The sequence below is a fragment of the Ochotona curzoniae genome, unplaced genomic scaffold (genome assembly GCF_017591425.1).
Source record: "Ochotona curzoniae isolate NIBS_2020 unplaced genomic scaffold, NIBS_Ocur_1.0 scaffold_3208, whole genome shotgun sequence".
NCBI classification, from domain to species: domain Eukaryota; kingdom Metazoa; phylum Chordata; class Mammalia; order Lagomorpha; family Ochotonidae; genus Ochotona; species Ochotona curzoniae.
Window position 1 is genome coordinate 16,541,508 of NW_024467106.1, and position 16,349 is coordinate 16,557,856.

The following is a 16,349-nucleotide window of genomic DNA, read 5'->3' on the forward strand; positions in this document are numbered from 1 at the left end:
TCTTTGCTCTCTGGTCAGGGTTCAAGTACCCCTCCTCTGTATCCTGAGCATCCGGTTTCAGCTGCGCTGTGAGTTTACCAGGCACGCCCCAGCAGCTGTTCAGATTCTCCCACCTCTCTCTGCCTTCTGAGAGCTTGGAGTTCTACAGCCAGATGGATGTCCACACCTGCCCCATCAGCCCTGCCTAATGAGCAAGGTCATGGGGCCAGTGCAGGTGGGAGGAGGTGGGTCCTCAGGGAAGGCAACCCCCGTCCCCCCCCCACAGCTCCCCCCCCACCATGTCCCAATCCAGGAGGGTTTTCTGGGAGAGGAGGCAGCCACTCTGCCAAATGACAGAGCGGACCCTTAGCTCCAGTTTGTGACCCAGCATGTGGTGGGCGGCCCAGGTGTGCTGAGTTGACATTCAAGTCAGCAGGCGGCTTTCCCCTCCTGTGTGGGACAGCAGCATCACCTGTGTGATGAAGGAAACCTTCAAAGAGTTCCCAGGGCCCCACGTGCAGACGCTGCAGCAGACGCACAGGCCAATATCTCATCACACTCCCAGGGGGAGATGGAGAGAGGATGCTGGCGGGCTACAGGGAGGTGGCTCTTCAGGATATCTGGTCCCAAGGGAAGAGTGGGTGGACTTGGAGAGCAGAGGCAAGGTCTCAGGATGCCCCCGGGGCCCAGGAAGCCCTCAGGTAGTAGCCCAGCGCCAAGCTGAATGGTTGGCTTTGGTAACCAGACAAGATCAAGACCCATGTGCGTTAGCGCCAGCAGCACTTGGCAGTCACCCGGGTGCCTAACCAGTGCCCAGCCGAGCCTCCACCTCCCAGACCACTCCTCGGATCCCCAGGGGGTAGGGCCTCCAGGCACCAGACATCTCTGACTCTGGGTAGAGCTCTGCTGGCTTCTGCCAGGGGGACTTGGGAAATGTGTGTGAGGATTAGAATTCTGAAATGGGTTTATTTTGATACCCAAAGACCACCTTTTGAAGTTCATGCAAAGCGTTTTATCAGATGGACTTTCCTTCTATTTGTGGAAGAGATTGTTGCTTTCAGGAAAGCAGGCAAGGTAGTGTGAAAGGTGCAAAGCGGAAGCATGGAGCTCAACAGAGAGAGCTATAGGAAGACAAACAGTGTTGGAGACAAGAGGTTTTGCCCTGCCAACGGGATGCACAGAGGAGCCTGCTGAGCGCTCAGGAGGCAGCCCAAGCTCCGGCCTCAGGCACACTCCTACTCTGCCACTTTGAACAAGCCACTGAGCAGGTCTGTGCCTCAGTCTCCTTGGCTGTGAAATGGGGACCTTGCTGCGCCAGTCCCAGAGGGCTGCTCGGGCACGTGGTTGACACAGAGCAGGGCAATGTGCCCACGGTTGAGTGGCTCTTCACTGCCAGGCTTGTGAGCCAGCAGGTTCCCAGCATACAGGGCCTCGTGGGGCACTGCTGGCCAGGCACCAGGCCCAAGGCCCTTCCTACCCTTATCTTCCCAGCATTAGAGGAAGGCATCCTGGCCAAGGCAGGTCCCTATGGAGTACTATGCACACACACTGACTCAGGGATCCCAGAAAGGCCCCGGGGATCCCCTTGATGAAGTAACCACCGCTGGAAGGCAGCCTGGCCCAAGGCTGGTTCCTTTCCTCCAGCAAGCACCCTCATCCCCTCCACACTCCTGGGGCAACATGCTGGGACCAGGTCCTGCCCAGCATCCTAGGATGTGAGCCCCACTGTCTCAAAGCTCCTGGGCTAGTGAGAAGCCTGGCATGGCTGCCAGGACAGAGAAGAGCCTGGTGTTCATGGACGGAGTAGCCCCTGGGGGTGCCAGCCAGCATCTCTCCCTCCCCATGGGGGCATAGGCCATGGCAGCCTGGCCTGGCCTAACCTTGACTTTCCTCATCTGGGAGATGGGTGTGAAGCAGCAGCTGTGCCCATATGCCCAGAGCCCCGAGGGCCTTTGTCCCAGAGGATGGTTTTTTTTTTTTTTTTTTGCCCTGAGTCCTGTGGCTGACATGCTCGGTTTCATTCAAGATTTCAGCAAGCTCGGTTTGGAGGATTTCACAAGAGGCTCTGGACGCATCTGGAAGTGGGCCCTTTTCCACCACTGGTGTGGGGGGAGGCTTGTTTTTGAGTGGAGCCGTGAGGAATGAGAGTGTGTGCAGGAGGGAAGGTTTCCTTGCAGCTTTCTCCTTGCTGCTCAGTTCTCCATCCATTGCAATACTGGAGAGGGGGTTGGAGGAGAGGTACCCGACTACATCTGTCGAGTGTGGGGTGCCCAACTTCCTGGGATTCCCATGTACGGCCGGCCGGTGCTTGGGTGCGAGGCCAACTTGGGCCAGCCCAGGGAACATCTCCGGTAGCTGGGCACAGTCAAAAGCACTTGCAGCGGAAGCTGCTGAGGTCTGTGATAACTGGATCTCTGCACGAATACTGACATCATCAAGCCGAGGGTTTGGTTAGCCCTGGAGGGAGGGAGGGAGTGGCATGAGGTCAGGAGTAGGCAGGGCTGCACCCATCCAGCACAGCGGCCTCTCACCAGCCCTCCCTCCTGCCCCCCAACCCCTCCACGGCTGAGCTTCTACGATGTGCTGCTCTAACACCAGAGGGGGTGACTCAGACACGTCCCTGTCCCTAAAGAATCAGGCAGAACTGCCTGGTGCAATCGAGCCTCTGTGAAGGGAAGCCCAGGAGAGTGTGTGTGTGGGGGGGAGGGGGCAAGGGTAGGGAATAATCGGGAAGGTGTTCCAGAGGAAGGCAGGCAGGATGAGAGCATGGGTGGAAGGGCATTCCTGAAGGGGAACAGCATGTGCATGGTATAGAGGGATCAGAGGAAGGCAGGAACACCAGGATGCAGGGTCAGGGGAGTGGGCTGGCACAGGCACTGGAGTCAGCAGGAGACAGGCACTCAGGGAGCTGAAGACCCCAGATGGCAGACTCAGACTTGGGTGTCCCCCAGGTAGAATAGCTGAGGCTGCAGGGAGCAGAGCAGATTGAAAAGGGTGGCCCTAGGGAGAGAGGGGTATCCAAAGGAGCCCCTCATTGCACTATCCCCTCCATGCCAGGCTGGCAGCCCTGCACAGGACACAGGCTCAGGGAAAGTAGGAAGAGCAGGGCCACCAGGGACAAAGCCTGCTTTGTAGGGTGCCCCCCCTCCACACTGGCACTCTGTGTGTGTGTGTGTGTGTGTGTGTGTACACACGCGTTCGCGCACGTGTGTGTAGGGCTGGCATGGCGCTCTGCTGCCCTCTAGTGGGAGCTGGACGCTATGGCCGCCAGGTAGGGGTGTGTGTGTGTGTGTGTGTGTGTGTGTGTGTGTGTGTGTGTGTGTGTGTGTGTGTGTGTGTGTGTGTGTGTGTGTGTGTGTGTGTGTCCCACCTCATACCTCCTGCTGCCCCTCGCTTATCAGAAAGGGTCTCACTGCTAACCAGAAACAGATGCAGTCTTCAACAGAGCACATACTCCAAACAGGACACAGTTGGGAGAAAGGACCTTGTGGGGAGGGGTCAGGGCCAAGAGTACCACTGACTGAGTCGAGTTGGGGGTGGCAGACAGGTGTTGCATTTTCATTTACTCAAGTGATGAAATACAACTTAGAAGGTGTAGGAATGATGGTGGTGACAGTGGCCATGTGGTTGTCGTGATGGATTATGGGGGTTGCTGGCTGTACAGATTTTGGCCGTGGTTGAAGCAAGTTATGTTGCTGGTGGCAGCCACGGAAGTGTTGCCAGCAGCTGTGGCCCTGAGCACTGGGAAGCATCTTGCAGCTCTGGCCGCATACACCTTTTCCTCCTAGGCGTGGATCCAAAGCGGAATTGTGGGGTTGTAAGCTGTGTCTGTGCTAGCTTCGGTAGGCACTATCATGGGGTCGCCAGGAAGCGGCTGAACCCACACTGTCTCGCATAACCCACCCCGAGAGGTCTCAGCACACTGCGTCCTCAGGTGTGTGTGCAGGGACATCTTCACTGCCTTTAGTTTCATTTTCCTGAGGACTGAACTTTTTGGTCATACTTTTGTTGTGTGATATTGAATATCATCTTTTGTGACATACCAGTTCAGATCTTTTGGCCAATTGTATTATATCACCTATTTATCTACTTATTAAAATGGCAGAGTTACAGAGATGGAGGGAGAGGCAGGTAAAGGAAAGGGTAAGAGAGAGAGAGAGGGAGAGGGAGAGGGAGATAGGATTACTAACTGCTGGGTCACAGGGCAGGGGTGGCCCAAAGCCAGTAGCCAGGAGCTTCGCTCCAGTGTTCCATCTGGATGCAGGGGCCCAAGGACCTGGACTCTCCTATGCTACTTAGGCACATTAGCAGGGAGGTGGGTAGGAAAAACAGCATCCAGAATCCAAACCAGTGCCCATACAGGATGCTGGCACTGCAGACAGTGGCTTTATCTGCCATGGCATAACACCAGCCCCTACTTACTTATTGTTGAGAGACAGAGAGACTCCTATGTGCTGGTTCACTCCCCAGATGCCCACAAGGTTGGCGTTAGGCCAAGGCTGGGCTAGGAGCTTTCCATTTGAGCCATCACCTGCTGCTCCCCAGGTCCACATTAGCACAAAGCTGCGTCTGATGTGGGATTTGGGTGTTCTAACCAGCAGCTCATCCACCAGGCCAAATGCCCTCTCCATTTTGATCAAATATAAATTTGGGACTAAACTGGGGTTGGAACCCAGAGTTAGGAATACAGTCAGGTCTCCCACAAGATGTTCCAGGAACCCAACCACTGGAGCAGCCACCTGCTGCCTTCCCAGCCATGCATGAGCAGGAGGCTAGAAGTGAGTCAGTTCTAGAAGTTGAACTCACATACTCTAGTATGGATTTAGACATCCTGACTGGTGTGTTAATTTAGGCCAAGTGTCCATCGCTATTTCGTCACTTTTTTCATATGTAGTTTTTGTACTTTTTCCATTAAATTAATTTCCAATAAATTGATTTATGAAACTGCTCTAAATGTTAAAATTTTAATTTCCGAATGTGTATTTTTATATGTAATCTACCTATGGTATATAATATAGGCTTATTGATAAAATCCAGACATGTCCATAAATCCATGAACACAGTCAAGTTTAGACTTATGGACATAAAGTTGCTTAAATCTTATTATTCGTTTGCAGTCTGCAGTATTTTTAATGAAATATTCTTTCTTTTCTAATTGTAGTAATTTGTATTTTCTCCTTCTATTTTCATTATTAATCTTCTAAGTGTTTATATTGGTCATTGGTCTTATCATAGAGCTCTGTGCTCTTAGCTGTGTAATTTCTTTCTTAAATGTATCATTCTTTTTCTAGCTTCCTATTGATTTTTCAACCTTCTTTTTTTTCCCCTAAAATAAACAAGGTTATACATTTCCAAAAAAAAAAAAAAACCACTATGGAACTATACATGTACATTTTGTTCATGTCAAAATATTTTCTAGTCAGCACTGTGGTTTCCTCTTTGATCCAGGGGTCTTTTGGAAGTGATTTTCCAAGCAAGGAGGGGGTGGTATTCTTTAGTTCTAGGTTCTAGGCGTTAGGTTAATTCCTCTGTGATCAGAGGGCAGCCTTGATAGGATTGCAGTCCCTTGAAATGGTAGTCTGGTCCGACAATCCAATACTTATTCTGGCTAAGGTTTCATGTGCACTTGAAGAAGCAGCGTGCAGTTATCGGGTTCTGTGGTCTGCGTGTGTCATTTAGACCAAGCGGAGTAACAGTGAGGCTGCAGCCTTCTGAATGCTTCCCGGGTTGTGGCCCGTTGTCCCACAGTTAGTGAAACGCTGTGTTAAGAATGGCATCAAGAATGGTAGATTTGCCTGTTTCTAGTTCGTTATTGGAGGAATGCTCTTTGAGGCTGTGATGGCTTCCCACTGAAGCACATAATAGAAAGGGTCTCATTCTCTCCGCTGAAGCTTCTTGCATTTGGATTCACTCTGTCCCATGTTACTAGGGCTGCGTTGTTTTCTTTGGTTGCATCTTGTGAACCTATCCTGTATTTTTTCATATATTTGAAACAGACTTTTACCACACATACACACACACCATGTATCTTATATCCACCATGTGTTTTCATGTCTGATAGTCTTTGTCTTTCATTTGGAGTGTTCAGCTCATGTACAATGAACATGAATGTTTCCTGGTGCCTCAGGTTTAATTGCATCTTTTTTTAATATTTGTTTAATTTATTCTTTACGACTCTGTTTTTACTTTTTTTGTCTTTCGATCAATTACTTTAAATATATTTGCTGAACTATTAGTTTCTCAGTTTTAATTTTTATTTTTGTATCAGTCACCTTTCAGATTTCACCCTGATCATCAGAAGGCTAGCTTTAGTGAGTACTTTGTCACTTCCCAACAATTGAAGAATCAATTCTGTAACTGTGTGCTTAATTCCATTCAATGCTTATACCTTTCATACTATATACAGTTATGTTTACTTTCAGATATATTTCAATTACAGAAGGAAACTAGAACTATTTTAGATTTGAAATGATCTTGTATGCACTTGTTTAATTCTTCACTCAGTTCCATGTTCCACATGTTCATTCAACCTAAAGCAAAAGCCTCCTGTAGCATTCATTGCAGTGGTGATCAGCTGTGATTAGCTACTTCAGCTTCTGTTTGTTTAAAACTGTATTTTACCTACTGTTGTAAAGGATATTTCTCCTGAACAAATAATTTCAGGCTGAATTTTGTTCTCTAATTTCCACACTTTAAAGATGATGTTCTATTGTCCGCTGACATCCATAACTTCTGTTTGAAAATCATACTCTTGTTGATCTTTTGAAAATTGTATTTTCCCTGCTCCCTGCTTACCCACCTATAAGGGTTTTTTTCTCACTGTCTTTGGCTTTTGACAGTGTAAGAAATGCTTGCTATTCCCTGCATTTGTACTTCATTTCTTACATATTTCACCCAATGTTTTAACAAGGGTCGACTGTATTGCGAGGATCGTTATACTCCGGTTACTTTCCATCACCCCCATTCTCAATCCAAAGCGAAAGCCAGGTCCCTGGAGTTGCTTACAAGTTTCCGTGCGCAGACGCCATGTCGCCTATGACCTTTTGTCTCCCTCCGTCCCTTTTTACCCTTTACCATCCTTGGTTTACTCTGCTCCAGCTACCCTCCCTGCCCTTTCCATTCCTTGAACACGTTGGTTATACTCCACTCAGCAACCTTTGGGTTAGACAGTGCTTCTTCCAGGATAATAGTCCCCCAAAGATTCACTTGGATAACTTCCTCCTTGTTGCATTTCTCTTCCTTGATGTCTTTGCTTGACTGCCACTTTCTCAGTGAGGTATTTTAAGACATACTATTTAAACAACAACCCATCCCCCACCCCAACACTCCCGCTCTCTCTCACCCAGGCTGTCTTTTTGTCTCAGTATTTCCCATGCTGTGTAAAGTACTTGCCAGCTTTTTCTCAACTTCCATCTCATTCAAGACTCTATTTTGTTCACTCATGTATACCAAAGACCTAGAAGCCTGGCACACGGAGGAAGCTTAATCAAAATTGGCTCCTGAGTGCTTCATGGAAATGTAGCAGACAGTCACACTCACTGTTGTAGCACAGAACCAGAATTTTTGCTTGTGGGCTTCTGATGTTGCCAACATTATAATTCAGGCTGGAAAACGCATGAAACAGCTCATAACACACACACACACACACACACACACACACACACACCCCCCTTGCCCACAGCCCTGTCTCATCATTCTCAAAATCCTTCAGGATGGTTTGCTCCCAGGCAGTCAGAGCGGTGGCAGCATCTGATTAGATCAATGCACACTAAGCTGTGAATCCCCGTTACTTCTCAACATTTACCCTGGCCTTCAACGGCCAGTGGCCAGCCACGGCAGGCAGCCCATCACACTGGGTTTATACTCAGTTCTGCCAGCTGCAGCCATCTTCTCCTCAGGCAACCTTCTGTGCCCGCTTCTGGTTTCCTGTGTCTTTTTTTTTAATTTGCAAAATATGAAGAGTAACAGGTCCTTTTCACCACAAAGTCGCAAATAATACAATAGATTATGAAACTTTAGCCTTAGGATCTTGGTGATCATCTATGGATTCTTTCCTCTTGCTTTTAGCTAATTGTTTGCAACTTTCGAGTCACTTTACCAGCATGTAAAACAGGAGAATCTTTTTAAAGAAAGGAAACAGGTTAAGAAGGCACCAGGCTGTATGGTTAAGTTAGCCACGGGCAATGGATCTTTGCAGAGGTCTCCTTAGCGCCATCTAGTGGGTCCCTATAACCAAGAGACCAATCTTGCACAGCTCCAGTGCATGGAGAGCTCACTGCCTCCGGAGAGAGCTCCTTCCCCAACGGGGTGGCTTTGCTCACTGTCTGTCATCTGTGGCAGTGTGGAGAGGGCTACAGTGAAAGCGTGTGGTTTGGGGGCTTTTCCCACTAATATGCATTTGTGGGAGGGGAGTTTACTCAAACATTCTGAGAACACACAGAGACAGCTGATGGCAGCAACAATGCTGACACCCTGACAGTGTCATGTCCACGTCTGGAACCCTTTAGTAGTTCTCGGGCGGGTTCCCTCAGAAGTAATTGATGTACTTTCCACGAGCTGGATCCAACCTCAGACCACCTCTCCTGAACCCACACCATGGTCTGCTTCCTCTGCTTGGAACACCCTACCTGTCATGCTCACTTCCCAGCCCTCCTGGCTCCTGTGTGCTGTTAAACTTCCCAGGAATGTCCTACACTCTGAATAGGACTTCCTGTCTCCAGAGGGGCCAGACAGGAGCTATGGAGTAATGAATCCCAAGTGGTTCCTGGGATTTAGTGCCCAGCGCAGTGTCCACATAAACTACGTGACCACAAGTTCACACATGAACGTCTCTGTTGCTCCCATGAACTGGACCAGGAGGGGGTTAAGCAATTACACTGCTCTTGGATTAGCCTTGGCACCAGGAAGGCAGGTGTGCCATGTTTAACCAGATGCTTGGAAACCTGTCAGGACAGCCCTGTCTCCCTACAGCCCTGAGTCCTGAGCCCTGCCCCTCCCAGGGCTCAGAGACAACCTGAGGTGCTGGGGGGAAGGGGTGTGGGGAGTAAGAAGCCTGGGTCTGCTCAGCCTGGGCCGTGGCCTGGCCCGAGTCCTTCCCTTCCCTGCTCACTTTCCCTGGTAAGTGCACAAAGGAGGCTGGCGTCGGTGGTCCTGTGGGTTCCTGGTGGGATGGGCCAAGAGTAAATGGCAGTACACTCCAGAACCCCCCTTAGCTAGGCTGAGAGGCTTTCCCTGCTCAGAGGTGGGGGCAGGTAAATCGTTAACCAGGTAGCCCGAGCCTTTCCGCCCGGCTGGCCACCAGGGCTGGGAGGGGGGCTGGGAATGCGGGTGTGTGTGGACAGTCCCCGTGGGGTCGGGGGGAGGGAGGGAAGGTAGCGGGGGTGGAAAGGAAGCCAGCAGACTCCAGGGGAGCTGGCTACTTGTGTGGAGCTCAACATGGAGGAGCGCGGCTCTCCCGACGGGTAAGCCACCCTCAAAAAGGCAGGGCGCCGGTGGAGTCAGGATGGGGGGCCATGCTAACACGCACTGCCGTCCACAGGGACCCCGCCCGGAGCCTGGAACAAGGCCCAGAAGGGGCAGAAACGTCCATCCAGGTTGTGCTCAGGTGGGTAGAGATTGGCTAGGTGGCCCGTGGGCGAGGAAGGGGCCCATGGGGACATCAGGATGGACCATCTGCCCTCCCGCCGGGCCCCAGGGTGCGCCCTATGAGCGAAGCGGAGCTTCGAAGGGGGGAACAGAGCGCCCTGCACTGCGCAGGGACCCGAACTCTACAGGTGAGGAACCCTGCTCTTCCCTCATCCCGAAAAACAACCTGCCCCTCGCAGGCCCTCCCCCAGTGCCCCACCCTCCCCGGAGTCTCCGCCCTCCCTAGATGGCCCTGCCCCTTCCACAGGTGAGCCCCCCGGGCGGGGGCCCTGACGTGGCGTTCCGCTTTGGGGCCGTGCTGGACGGGACACGCACGCAAGAGGACGTGTTTCGGGCTTGTGGCGTGCGGCGCCTGGGCGAGCTGGCCCTGCGTGGGTGAGTGAGGGCCTCGGCCCTGGCCCGGCTCCTGCCCTGCCCACTTCATCTAGTGCAACTCCACCCACCGCGGGCAGCAGCCTGGGCTCATCCACGCGCCTGCCACCCTGCAGCTTCTCCTGCACCATCTTCACCTTTGGACAGACTGGGTCTGGGAAGACCTACACCCTGACCGGACCTCCACCCCAGGTGCGCCCAGCGCCAGAGGAGCCCTCGTAGGGCAGGTGACCCCGAAGCCGTTAGTGCTGCGTAGAGGGAGGGCAGGGGCTTGGATGATGCCGATCGCCCCACTGATTTGGGAACAAGGAACCTGAGACATGACCTATTTGGAGCGTGTGGACTCGAAGTTTGGCTCCTGGGAACCTTATCGGATGAATGTTACTAACTTCATCTATAAAATGGGAAATTAAAATGGGATATGTGGAACCTTGGGATGGTTCCTAGTGTGGAGTGTTTCACAAAGAATAGTTGGGGGTGGTGATGATGACGATGGCCCAGGCTCAGTGGCTTTTGCCTCCAGGGAGAGGGGGAGCCGGTCCCCCCTAGTCTGGCAGGCATCATGCAGAGGACCTTCTCCTGGCTGTGGGGCCGCGTGCAGCAGCTGGGGAGCCCTGCCACCCTCGGGGCTTCCTATCTGGAGATCTACAATGAGCAGGTGAGGGAGCCAGGGGGCAGTGAGGCCCCCAGGAAGGAAGCAGAGGAGTGGGGGTTGGGGCAGACAGACAGGTTGGGGACTCCTGGGTGAGTGGAGGGGGGTCAGAGATAGCCCCTGCCCTCACTTTGCACTCTTAACCTCCCAGGTCCGGGATCTGCTGAGCCTGGGGTCTCCTCGGCCTCTTCCCGTTCGCTGGAACAAAACTCAGGGCTTCTATGTGGAGCAGCTGCGGGTGGTGGAGATTGGGAGCTTAGAGGCCCTGATGGGACTTCTACAGCTGGGTGCGTTCTCCCCAGGAGCTATGGGGATGGGTGCCCAAGCCTCCACTTTCACTGACCAGTGGGCCCAGCCCAGGCCTGGAGTTGGGGCCTGGGAAACAACAGTGGCAGGATAGCAATTCCAACACTTGCCCTAAGGGTGCCCCAGCTGGTCCCCCCTCCCCAGGCTGGCTAATGTCTGCCTTCCAAGTCCTTTGCAGGCCCTGTTCTGCTCCCCCAGGCTGGACGTCAGCCCCTACCCACCATTCTAGGCTCTTCCCTGCTAATTTGTTTTAAGACACAATGCTTCATTCTCCCTGAAACCCACACCCAAAGCCCTGTGTCTGCACTCCCGGGGAGCATTCCTACCAGGTCCAGCTCCCAGGGTTTCTCCCCCTCCAGGTCTCAGCCGTCGGAGGAGCTCAGCACACACTCTGAACCAGGCCTCCAGCCGAAGTCATGCCCTGCTCACGCTCTACATCAGCCGCCAAACTGTGAGTGCCCCCCTTCTCCTGCATTAGGGGCTGGCAAGGATGCGGAAACCAGCTTGGATGTGAGCAGGAGGTGATGGCAGGCCGTGGACACCCTTCCCGTTGTGATCTCCATGGGGACAGTTCTTGCCAAGCCTCCATCCAGCCTTGGTTCTCCCTAGCCCCAGCAGATGCTTCGTACAGACACAGGGGAGCCCCCTGCTGGTGGGAAGCTGTGCTTTGTTGACCTGGCAGGCAGTGAGAAGGTGGCGGCCACAGGATCGAGGGGGGAGCTGATGCTAGAAGCCAATAGCATCAACCGCAGCCTGCTGGCCCTGGGTGAGAGCTGGGGCTTTGCCGCTCTGCTGTCCCAGGTCCCTCATCGGGGGGTGGACCCACAGCCGGGGCAGCTGTCGTGCTCTTGTCTTCTCTGCTCTTAGAGGACTCTTTATGAATCTCTGACTCTAAGGGGTTGCAATGCTGGGTTCCCATCTAGGAAGTGGAGAGACTCAGCCGCAGAGCACAAACCCCCCAGACACGTTTGATTTGTCCCCTCGAAGCCATCCCCACCTCAGTCCTGATGGGCTGGGACCTTGGCTCCTCCATGCTGGGCGAGGGAGTCGTTAGGACATTTCTTTCTGTCCTATCCATGTGTCAACAATCACCTGAGTGCCAGGCCCTTTGCTGGGCAGTGGAGGCACTGAGAGGATTGCCTGCACCATGGAAGAGCGGCAGTCTGTTGGTGTGGGACAACCAGGAAGCAGTGGCATCATGGGAGGTAGATTGGGAGAGGCCCACAGGCCTGGGGAGAGCTCTGCTCTGTGAGGGGGTCCCTGTTGAGGGGTCCTAGGCAACCAGCTTGCTCTGTCCACACAGGCCACTGCATCTCCCTGCTGCTAGACCCCCAGCGGAAGCAAAGCCACATCCCCTTCCGAGATAGCAAGCTCACCAAGTTGCTGGCTGACTCGCTGGGAGGACGCGGGGTCACCCTCATGGTATCATAGGGAGACTGGGAGGGAGGGCTTGGTTCCCAGGGAGGAGCATTCAGGCCGAGTGTCCTCCAGGTGGCCTGCGTGTCCCCATCAGCCCAGTGCCTCCCGGAGACCCTCAGTACCCTGCGATATGCCAGTCGAGCTCAGCGAGTCACCACCCGGCCCCAGGCCCCCAAGGTAATTCAAAAAGCTGGACGGAAAGATGGGGGTGGGGGTGAAGAAAGGTGTAGTCAGGCAATAGCCAGAGCCTGGATTGGTATCACAGTTGAAATCTGAGATGGGCTCAGAGTTGAGTTCAGGGTTGGATCCCTGTGTTAAGGTTGGGTGAGGTTAAGCTCAGGGTCCCTGCCATGGACAAGGTCAGGGTTTGGGCATGTCTAGCATTGGAATCTGCATTGAGATGTGACTCAGAGTCAAGCCAGGATCCCAGGCAGTCTCATGGCTGAGTTTGGATTGAGCTGGAGGTGTGGCCAAAGTTTGAACAGAACTGAGTTGGGGTTGACTTGGATTGAGTGCCAAGTCTGGCCTAGAGTCAGGCCTTCCAGGATGATGGAATTAGGCCAAGGCACACGCTCCACGGTGATGCAAGCCTGGCAAGTGATGCTCAGGCCAGATTTTAGGCCCCATGCACTGCCCATCCCGAGAAGCCCTTGTGCAGTGCGCAACGTGAGCAACTAGAGATGGTGGCTCAGGCTTCTCCTCCGCAGTCTCCCAAAGCAAAGTGGCCTGAGCGTGTGGAGACGGAGATGCTGCAGCTTCAGGAAGAGAACCAGCGCCTGCGGCTGCAGCTAGAGCAGCTGGACCCCAAGGGTAGGAGCTCCCTGGGGGCATGGGTATAATGCGTCTGGCAGCTGGGACTCTAGCGCCTGGGCCCCTGCTTCTCCCTACAGCCCGTGGGCAAAGCGAAGCCCGGCTGGCCTGGGCCCAGCGAAATCTCTACGGAATGCTCCAGGAGTTCATGCTGGAGAATGAGCGGCTCAGGTAGGGCCCGGCCCACAGTCCTCCCTGCTGGGCTCAGACAAGATGCCTCACTTCTCTGGTTCCTCTCAGTCAGCACCTGCCTCCTGGCTCCCATAAGCAGGACCTGAGACCCCGGCCAGCGCTGCCACCATCACCTTCCCATGTCTTGCTCTCCCTAGAAAAGAAATGAGCCAGCTACAGAATAGCCGAGACCTGGCCCGGGAGGAGCAGCGCATCTTGGCGCAGCAGGTACATGAGCTGGAGAGGTGAGTATGGCTAGTGACCACTGAGGCAAGCTTAAAGACAAAGGACAGCAGGGCCGGGGTGACTCAATGCAGTGGGTGAGACCTCCCCTCTAGTTCAGCTCACCCCCTCCTCCTGGCTATGCCTCTGTAGGTGAATCATTTAGGCTGTTACTACTTCTGTAAAAATGGTGGGTCACAGTGTTGCCTTTCCTACACAGGGTGTTGTAGAGATCTTTGTAAATGAATGAACATGCACACTGGGAACCTGCTGGTGCATCCTACATGTTCTAGGCATTTCTGTTGAAAACAGCGGCTTGGGAGCCAGCCTGGAAATAGGTTTGGGGGCCACCAGCACAGACCCCACTGTTCTTTTCCAGGCGCCTTCTCTCTGCCCGCTACCTTCACCAGCCAGACCCCGGCCTGACCCCACCATGTTCCTGCTGGATGGGACCAACTCCTCCATGTCATGTGAGTCTCGGCGCCTAGCCTGGAGGGGTGACATAGTGGGGATGCCACACAACCCTGATGTGCCTTCTTGCAGGCACTGCCACCCCTCTGCTCCTGCCCTTGCTGCCACCTGTGCCCCCTGTGCCGAGCGCCCCTGGCCCACTGGGCCTGCCCACGTGGGGAGTGCCACCTGCCACAGGTAGGAGGAACCCAGGTGAGCGAGGGCCAGGAAGGTTAGAAACAATCCAGGGTGGGCAACAGGCCAGGAGAGCAAGAGGGTCCAGAGTCTCAGTGACTTGAGGATTCCAGATGGCATTATGGGGCATGGCTGGCTGTCATTCAGTCATTTAATCACATACTCACGTGTGCTCGGTTACTCATGTGTGTCAAAGGCTCCCGGTGGTAGTCATTCTCCTCTGAGCTCTTTTTCTGTGCCAGCCACGGATGTGGGCACCAAGGGGCCTTAAATGGACCAGGTGCATTCCTGACTGTGGGGAGGGTCGTGTGGCTGTAGGAACAGACATTACAAAAGCCACTTCCTGGCCACACAAGAAAGGGAGCAAGACTCTCTCTTTTTGGACCAAGACCCCACCCCCCTTGTGGACACCCTTTTTTGTGCTACCCTCAAATTCTTGGCACCCTGTGGAGGGCAGGCATGGAGGCTGGGGGCTCACGGCAAAGGTGGGCAGGACTGGGTCACCCAGGGTGTACTCTGGGCATTTTCCTGCAGGTGCTGTCCCCTGAGGCTCCCAGCAGCAACATGCTCCTGTCTGGTCGGCCCCCACCCCGGGCACCACCGTGCAGCCCTGGCTCAGCCAAGTGTCCGGGCGAGAGGTGGGCCCAGCATTGGGTTGGGGGAGGGGAGCAGGACACTCACTGGCTCAACTCGCACTGCCCCCCACACCCTGGTCCATGCCTCACAGAGACTGGATTCAGACTCGAGCCCTGGCAGAGCTGCTGACCGAGGAGGAGGTGGCACCCTCTGCACCCCCACTGCCCGTGGAGCCCCCCGGCACTTCACCTGCCCTGAGAGGTGAGCAGGGAGTGAGGACGGGCCCCTCCTATCCTCTGTGATATTGGCCCAAACCCTTCCCTTGCTGGGCCTCAGTTTCTCTGTCTGAAATGGGAACAGTATTCAATGCTGCTTTCAATTTCTAGTTCTCAAAGTTGGAATTCATTTTTTAGAGTTTTGCAAAGCCTAGATGAATGCTGGGGCCCCTGGTGTGTGTGGAAGTATGGGGAAGGGTGGGGTTTACTACGCAAGACTTCACAGGATGCTGGGGCCTGGACACCCAGTTAACGCTGGCCTCGTATCTCACTGCTTCTTAGGTGGGGCCACGGCTCCCAACCTGGCCCAGAGACTGGAGGCCCTGAGGCAGCAGATTGGCAGTTCCCTGCGGCGAGTTCGGAGCCAACCACCTGCCCGCCAGGGTGCTCAGAGCTCCAGCCAAGGCCACCCAGCCCACTGAAGACGAAGTGGAAACCTGAGAAAGAGGCTGCAGTGTGGCCGGGGCTCAGGCACTGCGCTCTTTGTGTTCCTTCCTCACTGTCTAGGAGCTGGGCTTGCAGCTGTTCCCTCCTAGGGCTGGAGAACAGGGGTGCTGGTGGGGCTGTCAGGGATCAAGGGGACCCCGAGAAATACATCTGAACTCAGGAAACAGGGACATAGTGTGAAATATGGAAATAAAAAGATGTCACTTGTGAGTCAGGCTGGTCCTATCCCCGAGCAGGGTTCCTCACAGGTGTATATGTTCCCTTCTGATGTGGAATATACCAGGTTCCTGTGTCCACCCTAAGTCGCTGCAAGGTGCCCGCTTGCCAGTGGTGTTGATTGGTGCTGATTGCTGGTGATTTCCGGGAAGGTCAAGGTTAGTGGAGGTCGAGCTTGGGGAAGTAGGGGGCAGAGTGGCCAGGCAGCACTGGCAGCCAGATCAAGGATGCCCACAAACTGAATTACACGGGTGCCAGTCCCCACGTGGTCACTTGGCACCAGTGATCCTTAGCTGGTGACTTCGCTGCTCTGAACAGAGCCTCCCGTGTCCCACCTGCGGGCGGCATCCTTGTATAGAGCTGTCGGGGTCAAGAAGTGAGTCCCAGAGCCTCGTGCCTGCTGCCCAGCGTGACCATTTGATAGCGTTGATGATATTCCTGCAACAGTGCACCTTAGAGAACCTACTTCGGGCTAACCTTGAACTCTCCTAGGTCAGTCTCCTTACTCTTACAGAACACAGACAAGACACAGAAAAATAGATTCAACATGTGACAGCTGGAAAGTGACAAAGATGGTGAAGGCAGAGGGTAGGGGGTCGGACCCCGCCAGGACT

General features: G+C 53.9%; 1 protein-coding gene across 1 annotated transcript; it reads left to right on the forward strand.

Moving 5' to 3' along the window:
• Positions 1-9,414: 9,414 nt before the first annotated feature.
• On the forward strand, positions 9,415-15,494 carry KIF12 (kinesin family member 12). Its single transcript, XM_040962844.1, has 19 exons — positions 9,415-9,440; positions 9,518-9,583; positions 9,674-9,752; positions 9,872-9,999; positions 10,113-10,188; positions 10,520-10,654; positions 10,800-10,935; positions 11,314-11,405; positions 11,564-11,720; positions 12,258-12,376; positions 12,446-12,550; positions 13,081-13,183; positions 13,264-13,354; positions 13,513-13,599; positions 13,956-14,046; positions 14,120-14,224; positions 14,756-14,861; positions 14,942-15,058; positions 15,355-15,494. The coding sequence occupies exons 1-19, from the start codon at positions 9,415-9,417 to the stop codon at positions 15,492-15,494; spliced, it is 1,959 nt and encodes a 652-aa protein (XP_040818778.1).
• Positions 15,495-16,349: the final 855 nt, after the last annotated feature.